At 34.4% G+C, this 12624-nt stretch overlaps 3 protein-coding genes across 9 annotated transcripts in view; 1 reads left to right on the top strand and 2 right to left on the bottom strand.

Annotated features, from left to right (window-relative positions):
* The window catches only part of LOC132098655 (solute carrier organic anion transporter family member 1C1-like), a 31604-nt gene extending 26875 nt beyond the window's left edge, over window positions 1-4729 (top strand). For 2 of the 3 annotated variants that reach the window (XM_059504743.1, XM_059504742.1), the window contains one exon: window positions 4188-4723. In XM_059504743.1, the coding sequence (XP_059360726.1) occupies window positions 4188-4428 (241 nt within the window). In that variant the 3' untranslated portion in view covers window positions 4429-4723. Of the gene's footprint in view, window positions 1-4187 lie in introns of all 3 variants that reach the window. The other variant, XR_009422958.1, reaches the window with a different exon arrangement.
* LOC132098658 (palmitoyltransferase ZDHHC17) overlaps window positions 1-12624 on the bottom strand; it is a 283638-nt gene that overhangs the window by 156200 nt on the left and 114814 nt on the right. The gene's annotated exons all lie outside the window — the stretch shown is intronic.
* On the bottom strand, window positions 5426-10893 carry LOC132098652 (B-cell receptor-associated protein 29-like). 3 transcript variants are annotated; one of them, XM_059504740.1, is made up of 8 exons: window positions 10817-10893; window positions 10296-10397; window positions 10124-10224; window positions 9577-9724; window positions 9360-9495; window positions 8354-8465; window positions 8153-8253; window positions 5426-7449 (listed from the first exon to the last, which is right to left on the bottom strand). In XM_059504740.1, the coding sequence occupies exons 2-8, from the start codon at window positions 10385-10387 to the stop codon at window positions 7414-7416; spliced, it is 726 nt and encodes a 241-aa protein (XP_059360723.1). In that variant the 5' UTR covers window positions 10388-10397; window positions 10817-10893; the 3' UTR covers window positions 5426-7413. The 3 variants fall into 3 exon arrangements, with proteins under 3 accessions (XP_059360723.1, XP_059360722.1, XP_059360724.1); XM_059504739.1 differs by having other exon boundaries at window positions 10296-10422; window positions 10844-10880; XM_059504741.1 differs by having other exon boundaries at window positions 10810-10828.

Here is a 12624-nt window from a genome sequence, read left to right as displayed (position 1 = left end):
TTTGAACTGAACGCTGATAACATGCTGGAAGGTCTCCCTCCTCTTTAGCCCGGAGGACACGGCGTCCGTGATTTCCAACAAGAATGTCAAATTTGGACTCGTCTGACCATAAAACACTATTCCACTTTGAAATAGTCCATTTTAAATGAGCCTTGGCCCACAGGACACGACGGCGCTTCTGGACCATGTTCACATATGGCTTCCTTTTTGCATGATAGAGCTTTAGTTGGCATCTGCTGATGGCACAGCGGATTGTGTTTACCGACAGTGGTTTCTGAAAGTATTCCTGGGCCCATTTAGTAATGTCATTGACACAATCATGCCGATGAGTGATGCAGTGTCGTCTGAGAGCCCGAAGACCACGGGCATCCAATAAAGGTCTCCGGCCTTGTCCCTTACGCACAGAGATTTCTCCAGTTTCTCTGAATCTTTTGATGATGTTATGCACTGTAGATGATGAGATTTGCAAAGCCTTTGCAATTTGACGTTGAGGAACATTGGTTTTAAAGTTTTCCACAATTTTTTTACGCAGTCTTTCACAGATTGGAGAGCCTCTGCCCATCTTTACTTCTGAGAGACTCTGCTTCTCTAAGACAAAGCTTTTATAGCTAATCATGTTACAGACCTGATATCAATTAACTTAATTAATCACTAGATGTTCTCCCAGCTGAATCTTTTCAAAACTGCTTGCTTTTTTAGCCATTTGTTGCCCCCGTGCCAACTTTTTTGAGACCTGTAGCAGGCATTAAATTTTAAATGAGCTAATTAAGTGGATAAAAGTGTAAAATTTCTCAGTTTAAACATTTGCTAAGTTATCTATGTTCTATTGTGAATAAAATATTGGCTCATGTGATTTGAAATTCCTTTAGTTTTCATTTTATTAAAATTTAAAAAACTTCCCAACTTTTCCGGAATTCGGGTTGTAACTTATTTTAGCTTATGCAAAAATACAGGTTTTTTAAAATAAATAAATAAATAAATGTTTAGCAGTAGCTACATCTACATCCGTTAATAATCAGATTGATGTCTCAATCAGACTGAAAATCCATCATGTAATCATCTCAATCGATTCAAATGAGCTTGATTTGAAATAAATCTCTGATGTAGACCTGAAATAATCTGTTCAGTGGAAAAATTAAGCATGTAAACACCTTAATTCAATCTTTTTCATAACTGGATTTAGAAATACTTTGCACGTGATGTGTACGTTTACATGCATTTTATATCGTACAAATGTGCGTTTATTTGCAACTTACGTCTTAGAAATATTGGATTGAATGTTAACTAAATATTCGCTAAAAAACACTCTTGACATATGTCAGCTTTCTTTTTTTGTGCACAATACATGTAATGTGTAAAGTAATATGCAAATGGCATTGCAACATTCCCTTCATCGGATGGGATTAATTCAGAAAGATTTTTGCATGTAAATATCTTGTATAGTGTGATGCTGTATTATGAAATTCAGTTACACTTTATTTTACAATGTCCTTTTTAAAGTGTATTTGCACATTTAAGTACAAAATAAAAATGTATTTAAAATATTTACTGTAGGGTTAGCATTATGGTTTGGTTTAGGGTTATTGCATGCAGCTATGCATAATTTATTGTTATTACTATAGTCATTTGTAACAAGGACAATGTAACAAACTGAAATTCTTCTATATGTTAGATTGTTTATCAGTGTTTCTGCAGATTTGATCGAGGTAAATATAACCCCTTTTCAAGAATAAGTAAAGAAAATGAAAGGAATAAATGGAAGGGAATGCAATATGTCAATATGTTCTCTAAATGTAAATGTCTAGGGAGCAGGGACGTGCACAGACATTTTGAGGGGCAGGGGATCAAGTGAAATAAAGGGCACTTCTCATAATTAGTTTTTTTTTTTTTTTTTATAATATAATATATATATTATTATTAATGCAACTCTGACTTCCTTTTTAAAAAAAAAAAAAAAAAAAAGTTTATTAATTTTATCTTCCTCAAACTCACGCAATTGTTTAATTTTCAAAAGATGTCTACAAAATAATCAGTTCACAGAAACCATGGTCTCCTTAGTATTCACTAGGTTTATAGAGCAGCAAAGGAAACATTTTGAAAACATTTTCTATGCTACTAGTTTCAAGTATATATGAAGAGTTCAGATGCAAAAGCCTCTAAGTGCCATCTGAAATGTTCTTATGAGCTTTTTTTTCAAGCTCGTATTTAATTTCAGTAATTTAACTTAAATGACAATTAATAAGTAATTTTCATTGCCAGTAATGTGAAATAAGTGAACATAAACATACAAGCTTGATAAAAATGATCATTATTGAAGGAAATTTCAGATGGCACTTAGAGGATTTTTCATCTGAACTCTTCATATTTAGAATAACCTAAATAACTGCATCAAACAGAGGGGCGTGTTTTACTAATCATTTGTTTATTTTTGCACAAGGCACTACATCGTTTTAATTATTTTGGTGTTATCAGAATACATAACACTTTAAAATTAAACTTACCAAAATAATTGAGTAAAAATTCAATAAAAGCCAATGTCATGTGTGTATTTGTGGTGGTATGGAATACTATTTTATTAAGGTTTCGAGGAAATAAAAAAGTTAAATTACTTATAGTTAATTTATAAATATTGTTATTTTTAAAGTTTAATGTTAACTTATTTCTACTCAGTTTTATTAATGTACCAGATGCAGTTACTCAGATTTACTACATTTTTTAGAGTGTATCCTCCATCTGTTTGCATCTGTAGATTTCTTCTAAATTCACCAATTTAGATTTCTAAATTTCAGGGGGAAAGACTCTTGATGTAAGTCAATAACTGGGGACGTTCTGTATGCAAATTAGGCGTCAAATAGTTAAAATGCGCACATTTGCATCTAATTGACAGGGAAATGCAGATAAATAGGATAAACAAAATAACTAAAGCATATCACCTGGTGGTGATATATGCTTATTTTATTAACTTATTTTATTACATGGCTTGGTTGAATTCCAATGTAGAATGCGGTCTGTTATAACCAACAGACCGCTGTGCAGAGTATAACAGACCGTTGCCATGAAAAACAGAGCGTTGCTATGGACTCACAGGATTCTAACCGTATAGACGGAGCGGACTATTTTCTTTAGCGGAAGCAATACAATCGGGTTTAACAATCGGGGGAGAGGGAGAGGGAGCGCTTCAGAACTCCTGACCTGATATTTAGATACTATATTTCAATAAATATATTTGTTTGACAGGGAAGCTGTGTGCAAACAGAAATATATATTATTTTTCAAAAATAAAAAAAAAGCATCCCGGAAAAAAGGGCACTTTCTCTCCAGGAATAAAAAGGGCAGGTGCTCAAGCCCCCTTTCATGTCTATGTGTGCACGTGCCTGCTAGGGAGCACAAAATACAACTTTCCACAGCTCTCCATTACTTTTATAATTCAATGTAAGAAACAAGAAATAGTTTGAAGCTTGAATAGCTGTGCTAGAATATGGGGGGGGGGGGGGATTATGAACCTTATCACATTGCAAAAAGAGTGGGTCACACTTTATTTTAGGGGTCCAATTCTCACTATTAACTAACCATTAACTATGACTTTTGCCTCAATTTACTCCTTATTTGCTGCTTATTAATAGTTTATAAGGTAGTTGTTAACTTTAGGGTATTGGGTAGGATTATGGATGTCATGCATTTATATTTACTTTATAAGCACTAATAAACAGCCAATATGTTAATAATAGACATGCTAATAAGCAACTAGTTATTAGTGTGAATTGGACCCTATACTAAAGTGTTACCTTCCTTGAGAAGCAAAGTGATTTAAGATAAATCTTTTATGAAATGAATCAAAGTGGAGTAGGTTTAAATTAAAACATCAACCTTATTCAAAGGGAAGTTTTCATATTCCACCAACAGATATTCGTTCTTGTATTAAGCATAAACTCACTTAATTGGTTACAATTTATGAAGACATTATTTTATATGCATCTCCAGTAAACATCTTGATTTAATTATATTTAAATCTTTGGTATTGGAACGCAAAAATACTGAGATGATTTCATTTTCTACAATGCATGCAACATGCCGTGTGTTTATGAATTAAGGACATTCTGCTCCCATTTAAGAACTTTCATAAGACCTGCAGAATCCCTGGTATATAGGCTTGTAATTATGTTCAGCTGATTATCCTGTATTTTCAGGATAGCGTATCTAGGCCTGACACTGGGTTTACGGACCGCTTCCTTCTTCCTGTGCATTCTGGGACTGGTGGTGTTACGACGGCACGTTAGGAGGCAAGAGCACATGACGCTCACAAACGGAGGAACAGGGGCCATGGCCGGCGAACTACAGGCCCTCAGGAAAGAAGAAAACAACAGCTGTAACTCGAACCAATGCCCGCAGACTACAGATTACGACCCGGAACGGGAGACGCGTTTGTGACGTACATGCATGCACACACACGCCTGCACAGGGAGCAACAGGGCCGTGATGTTTCACTTTCAATCGGACTCATGTAAATGATGTGAAATAAGTTGTTTTTGATATAGTAGAAGTATTTCTTGAATGTACATGATGTTTTGGGGAAAAAAAGAAGAAGAAGAATGTCTTTCAAACTCCCTAACTTGTTGGGATTTAATGTAAAGATGCTTTTAGAAGCATCTGACGCCCTAAATAGAGGCAATTAAGCATTGGATCTCCTCTCATTTAGGCCATCGTCGTGCACAGGCCCTATAAGGATACCTCATGATCACGTCTGTTGCATCCCTCTTTTCTGTCATACACACAGATAGATGGCAGAAACAGTTGACCACGACACTGTGCTTAATATAATTAGGCCTTGTTAAGCAGGTTATAGGTTGACTGAGTTGTTGGATATCTCGAATTTGCATCACTATTGTGCTTTTCAGTGTCACCTTCTATTTAAGGAACTGTGCAAACAGGTGTGTGATGCAGTGGTATGCAAGTAATCTTCATGATCGATGTTGTGCAATGTCACTGTGAGAAATGTTGTGTGTGTGTGTGTTGTTACGTGTGAACGGGTGCATTCCTGTGCCAAAAAAAAACACAAAAAGTGCAAGAAAGCAAAGTCAACATGGTCTTTTCTCAGGTCGTTCGAACAATTGTTCCTCAGATTCGCAAATAATTTTCTTTTTTATATTTGTATGAATATTTGTCTGGTTTCAGCTGGCGAAAATGTTCCTTTTTCCTTGACAAGGTTTGTTCATTTCGGGCAACTGAAGTTCACCAGTTAACAAAGCATTTTTATTTGTGACTTGTAAAGCAAATAAGATGAGTGGCATTTATTACTTGCTTTAACGTTAGGCAGTATATAATTTTATTGTTTTTATGTGTACTTTAAAGTGAATATCCTGATGTGTAAAAAAAAAAAAGCATTAATGTGAAAGATTAGATAGGTTCTTTTAAAAGGGGAAAGAACTACAATCAGCAGCGTTTTTCGCTTTAATCGTGAAAATGGCATATACAATCACAGAAAGATGTAAACGAGGCACTTAGGCAGGTCATTTTTTTCTCCCATTAGAAGAACATAAGATTAATAAAATAGCATATTCGAACCACATTTAACAGAAGATCCCAATACAACAAATGCATAAACGATCCCCTTTATAAGACATTCCATTTCATTTTCAATCCTTAGGGAATCAGCCAGCCATCCCATCTTGCATAGCAATGACATGTTCAGTTTTCTCCCTGATTTTTCTGCGTCTGAGGGAGAGGAAGTGAGCGTGGACGCCTCGTGCATTATAGATGCATGAACTGACAGCATGGTTTTCAGCGCCCACATGGTGGGTGACGGCTAATTTTCAGTAAATGGGAAAAAATTATAATCTTATTCCAAAAAAATATTTTTTTCTCTTACAGTGCAGGATAATTTTCACAGTCTTTTAATCTTCACATAAGTCTAAATAGTTTTAATTGTAATTTTGAGACTAGAATAGGCAAACAATTAGATAAAATACCCAGCCCCTCACCAATAACAGAGAAAATCTCACCAAAACAAGTCCAGGTCGGATTTAACCCTACAATCAAAAAAAATGCAAGCTATATTTTGCATAAAGAAAATGAACAACTCTCATCAGTGTAATGCATCTGGACATTTTTCGGCCTTGCAGTCTTAAGAACTGAAGGCCATTTATATCTCACAATTCTGAGAAGGAAAAAAAAAACACAATTGTGAGACATAAATATAAAATGTAAGAAGAGATATAAAAATCGATTACAAAATATAAACAGACTAACATTTTTTTTTTTTTTTTTTTTTTAAAGATGACCGTTAATTTTAATCTCACAATTTTGACTCTTTTCTCACAACTGTGAGTTCATTTCTTGCAATTCTGAGAAAAAAAGTCTGAATTGTAAGGTTAAAGTCACAATTACCTTTGATTTTTATCCCATGCCAGAAACACGCTTCCATCAAAATGTGCTTAGTTGTAATGAAACGTTTATAAATTATAATAAAAATGCAAAACAACAACAACAAAAAATCGTAATACTTTCATTTTCTTTATCCAAAATATAATTTGATTTTGGGGTGCAATATGTCCTGGACATGTTTTGTAAGATTCAACAATGTTAAGCATCAATAGCACAAAACCATCTACCTCAAATGGACTCAAAATTAAGAAATGATCTCTATTGGACTGTGAAATCGGTTGAATTTCACATTTCAGCATTTGTTTGACAACTAACAGCATTTGAACTCAGGTGTAATTGACCTACCTCTCCAGACTCGAGAACAAACACACTAACCGCTCGCTAACAGACTGTTTCATTGTGATGTTTACCTCTTACCTGTTGTTTATGTGTATACGGTTTTGCTTCTTAATTAAAGTTGATCAAATGACTAACGCAGCGTGTAATGTATGTGATCTTAGATAGGCTCCCATTATGTCATCTTTGGAAAATATGAACGAAAATATTGCTGTGGAAATGTGCTTCAGGAAGTATTTTAATCGTACTATTATTGACTCGTGTTTGCATGTTTCTGGATGTTGCACGACTAACCTGGTTTGATGCACTTTTAAACAAAATAAGGGAGAGAATCTAGCAGAGCGGAAGGAAAGCAACACGAGGTATTTCAATGCAACATGCAAACATCAGTCACTAAGGCTTTGGACTAAATTACATGCAGTTTCCTGTAAACATCAATGAGTATTGGGTTTCAGACAGCCACATTATGCAGCAATCTCAGAATACAGCAATGCACCGCTTCAACATCAAACCAGGAAACTGGGAAAACTGTTTCTTCAAATGTGTGGTGAGCAGGAAACTTGACAGGATGTGATGTCATGAACCGACTGTAGAGAACTCCTAACATGTGGTGCTACCAGGTGAGTGTATGTGAGGAACTGAGCATGACCGTCATCATTATGCATTAACGTACAGGTTTCCAATGCGTTTACTTGGCTAGTTGTCTTTTTTGTGGCCACTTTCCAGCAGATTCTAAAAAACGAGACAAAACAAGAAAGAAAAAAAAGTTGCTTATGTAAACAACGATTCTGTATTGTTCTTGGTCACGTCATATTCCTTACTTATTATCTGTAACAAATAACCTCTTTTTACAATTTTTTGTCGGGGTGCACAATAATGTTAAATAGCATTGATAGTACAAGTTATATATTTTAATTTAATTTAGAATTTACAAACAGTATTCGTCTGTATTTTTTTATATATGGTAGATTTTATAAATAATTTAAATTAATCTCTGTACGTTTTTTTATTTAATCAAATGTCTATAGATTTTAAGTGTTAGTACTTTAAGTACTTTAGCTTATTTTTTATAGGAAAGTTATACTTTCCATTTTCATTTTATTTCTACGTTTTAATTATATATATATATATATATATATATATATATATATATATATATATAAAAACAAATGTCTGCATAGTTTACTTTTTTTTATTTAGTACTTCAACTTTAAAAGAAAGTTTGCTTTTGTTATAGGAAAGTTATGTTTTGTTTTAATTTTATTTATTTTCAAAAAAAAAATTATATTTTATTTCAGTCCATTTTCTTCTAACGGAAATGCATTTTTACATTTTTAAATGTTTTTCGGTTTTAGTTTTATTCAATGATAACAGCTTCTTTCTAAGCACTTGTATAATATCTTATGTTTAGTTAGAATTTCGATGTGTGTGTTACCTGAAGCTCCTGGTGCTCTTGTAGGAGACGGTCGTATTCTTTGGTCAGTCCTTCAGTTTGTTTCTTCATGGCGTCCAAATCTGACTTTGTCTTTTTCAGAGCTGCAGAGAAACAAACAGCCGTAACTTGAAGAGCTCCTCTACTCTACTCCAGGTCATTGATTTGACTGCAGTGTGAAGCAGAATGAGTGTCGAGTGTCACCATCAGCGCTGCTCTTCAGATCCTCCGTCAGTCTCTGCACCTCTTTCTTCAGGAGTCTGTTCTCTTCTGGATCTGCAGTCTTCCCTCCTTCTCCTTTATCATCTGTAAGTGCCTGAGGAACACAAGTCATTTGTACTTCTATTATTAAATGGTCTTTAAGGACACCGGTCTCTCAAACGCTACAAATCATTTTAGTCCTCCTCATCCAAGATTAGAACTTGAATAACTTGATAGTTATTGATCATTTTCAAGTAATATTTTACCTGAAATTCAAAAGAAAATACATAAAATAAATGTTATTTTCATGATAATTAAATTCTTAATTGAAAATGTTTTTCTTTATGTCTTATGTCTTTTGACTGTTGGTTGAAATGTGGTGCTGGTTTCATTGAAGTAAAAAGTTTGCATTATTTTTATGACAATAAAATGTTTTTTTCCTCCTCATCCATGTTTATCATATTTATAACTTATTGAGCTGTGACTGAGGTATTAAAGTATATGTCCATGTCATATTTCACCACAAAATCAATAGAAATATATATATATTACATGAAGAAATTAATAACTTTGAATAATTCTCATGTAAATAAAATGCTGGAAAATATTATTTGTTAATTCTGACTTAAAATTTTGGAGTACATTTTTTTTTTTTTTTTTGCATTATCTTCATTGAACTTAATCATATTTTCTTATTTCACCCTGAAATCATAAAATGAAAAAGAAAAATAGTTACCTTAGGCCAGAAAATAAAAACTTTTTTGTATTATATTCATGAAAATAACATTTTTGATTGAAAGTATAATGTCTATAAATCTATCCCTTGATTTTGGGGTGAAATATGTTGCAGGTTTCATTGAAGTAATAATGTTTTTTTTGTTTTTTAGGTGAAATGTGGTGCAGGTTTTGACATTATTTTCATCACAGTTGAATTCTAAATTATTTTAGTTTTTTGTGTGTAAAATGTGGTGCAGGTTTCATGGGATTGCAGCTTTTTAAGGCTTTTAACCTGTTTGAGCATCTCATTGTCCTCCATGTATTTCTTGGCAGCTTTGTTGGCGCTGTCAGCCTGAGTTTGCAGAGCGGTGCAGGTGTTCACAGCCGTGGCCAGCTGGTTAATCAGAGTGATGACTCTCCTCATGACACTGTGAGAAAACAGCACCAGAGTTCAATATCACCAGACACACTGCCAGTGGGTGATGTCATTCATGTCGATTAATGCGTACAGCCACAGGAAGAGCGAGAAACCAGAGATGTAGAGGTTCCTCTGAGCTCGGAAGAGCTTCATGTGCATGTGGTCTAACATGTTGGGGAGAAGTTTGGTATCTTTGCTCTGGTCAGCCGTCGAGTACTTCTTCACCTCCCGCAGGGCATCTGCAGCAGGTTAAAACACAACTCGGGTCATTTTTTATTTTAAATGTGCTCATACTTAGGCCATCCAAGAGGTAAATGAGTTTGTTTCTTCATCAAATGTGTAGAAATGTAGCAATGCATCACTTGCTCACCAATGGATCTCTGTAGTGAATGGGTGCCGTCAGAATGAGAGTCCAAACAGCTGATAAAAACATGTTTGGACTCATTCTGACGGCACCCATTCACTGCAAAGCATCCATTGGTGAACAAGAGATGTACATTTCTTCAAATCTGATGAAGAAACAAACTCCTCTACATCTTAGATTGCCTGAGGGGTGAGTAAATTCTCAGCTGTTTTTATTTTTGGGGTGAACTATTCCTTTAAGACATGGCAGTAAATAAATCAAGAAAATGACATACCCAGAAAGAGAACTATGAGGATTATTATCATGGTGAGAAAGCCCTTGTTCCAGAACTGGGAAAGATGGTTCCAGATGCTCCACTTGAAAATACTTTGCCATCTGCAAACATGGACGTCAGTAAGAAGCAAGCGGACAACAGTGAAATCATGGATTACAAGGGAACATTTTACCGTTGAGATGAGATGAAAGGCAGGCAAAAGATGAGGAGGACACCAATCTCCACATACAAGAATGATGCAACCGCAGTCCACTGCAAGGTCATCTTGTATCAACTGTATGACAAGGAAACAAAAATATGTTAGTATTTTTTCATACATAGGCCTACACGTTTAGCTAATGCTGTACAAGATTGAAAAAAAAAAGCATAATTCATTATTAATCAAAGCTGTTATTACTCTTGACATAACCTGCATCTCATAGTTGCACACTAACAGGAAGTATATGTAACGTACATATAAAATCAGTATTTAGATTTACAGTACGATTATCAGACCGCAGTGCAGATTTATATAACCAGGTTCATGTAGTTAAAATGCCTAAGTGTTGAACTATACTGAAAGTTGAGTGTAAATGACTCTAAAATAAGATGTGGTCAAACAGGAAACGAACATGCGATAAGTCGAGACAAAAGACGAACTAGAAATTATGACACCGCGCACAGAAGCGAAAAAGCCCTGTGTTTACATCTCACCTGTGAATGAAAAAAAAAAAGCTCCAGGAATAAAATTCGGACGAACGACACAAAGCAGAAAAATAAACTAAGCGCGCACAGGTAACAGCCCTATGGTAACAGCAGCACTGCCGTCTCGCGCGAGTGACGTCATCAGACCGCGCGCTTTGCATCGTGCACGCGCGCCTATCGATCATCGGGTACGTTGAACATGAAACAAAGATTGATTATAAATAGTTGTGTGTTCATGTATTGTTCATAGCAAATACCAAGGGCAAGTAGTAAATAAAGCCAACAACTAATATAAAACAACCGTGTGTATTTTAAATAGAACACAACAATCGTGCATGGGGTAATAATAGTAATGATAATAGTAATACCTTCAGATTCAACGTATAACAAATAGTAACTCAGTTTACTCATATTTTTGTTTGATCAGATAAGTTAATTCTCAATTTGTAGCGCTGCAGTTCACAAAACCAGCAGTGCAATTTACAAAAATCACCACAGGAGGGCGCGACAGTGTAATTCACAAAAATCACCGCAGGAGGGCGCGACAGTGTAATTCACAAAAAAATTCTATAAACATTAAACATACTGGAAAGTGTTGTACTTAAGAAAACAAGAGAACAGAACACACAATAATACAATAACAGATCTATAAATGTGAATAAAAAAATTAAATAATATTAATTAAAAAACAAATTAATAAATATACTGAATATGGTTAAATATACCTTAACGTTACATGTGCAGATATATTTATATCCAACTTTATATAAAGAGCAAACAATAAGTCAGTAAAGATATATGTTATATGTGTTGTTTCATGCAAGTTTACTGTAAAAGCAAGAAGCCGTGTTTTCAATTATTTTATTACAGCTAAGGGGCATTGCTAGAAAAAAAAACCCTTAGCTTTTACAAATTCACTGTAAACCACGACTTCACGGGGCTTCTTGCTTTTCTAAAATGGCTATTATAATAGTAAAGTTTCACAGAATAAAACAGAGAAAATAAAGTGTTGTGATATAAATAAAAACAGTATTCTTCCACCAAACAATGTAGTTCCTCAGAAACAGTTGTGGTTTCAATAAAGTGGTTGCCGAGCAACACACAGAAGTAAACAAAGGTGTATGTTCGAACGCGGCTCAACCAATCAGAATCAAGGACTGGAGCATGCCGCTTTATAAACTTCTATAACTAAGTTCATATAAAGAACTGGTGGTAACAGTTATATTGTGTGACAAAAAAATCAAAATAAATCAGGCAGTTTTGCTATATGTTGCAGACTTTAGTGGAATAATTCTATCAAACAAATTAAAAACCTTTAAAATTGAAAATTATTTGTCAAAAAAAAAGGTTTTCTAACAAAAATGCATTGCTTGTAAATCTCTGTAACTCTGTGTCCCTTTGACTTCCTTTTCAAGTGCAACCTTTTAGCATGCATGTATTTTCTAGTCAAGAAATCATATGCTCACTGCATATATTACATAAGCGATTCATTCACTTCTACACACTTACTATTTAATACACTGCTTTAAAATTTTTACAAATGTTAAAATGATAGGAGTAATTATTGAGCAGAAGGCTGTGCCAGTGACTCAATGAAAAGTAAAAGGTTGCCTTGCATCAAATAAGTCTCACTGAGGTCAAGGAAGAGTTTATGAGTAAACAGAATCATTTCCCAGTAACAAATTTTGGGGGAACTGTTGCAAAGTTGGCAATTATACAATATATAATATATTCAATTTGTGAATATTTAGTTGTGAGCATCACATCAAAAACTAACTAAACAATTATTTTTTGTTACCTACAAATACTCACTTTTT

The sequence above is a fragment of the Carassius carassius genome, chromosome 22 (genome assembly GCF_963082965.1).
Source record: "Carassius carassius chromosome 22, fCarCar2.1, whole genome shotgun sequence".
Classification (NCBI taxonomy): Eukaryota; Metazoa; Chordata; class Actinopteri; order Cypriniformes; family Cyprinidae; genus Carassius; species Carassius carassius.
The sequence above is the reverse complement of the archived record's forward strand: the minus strand, read 5'-3'. Positions and strand labels throughout refer to the sequence as shown.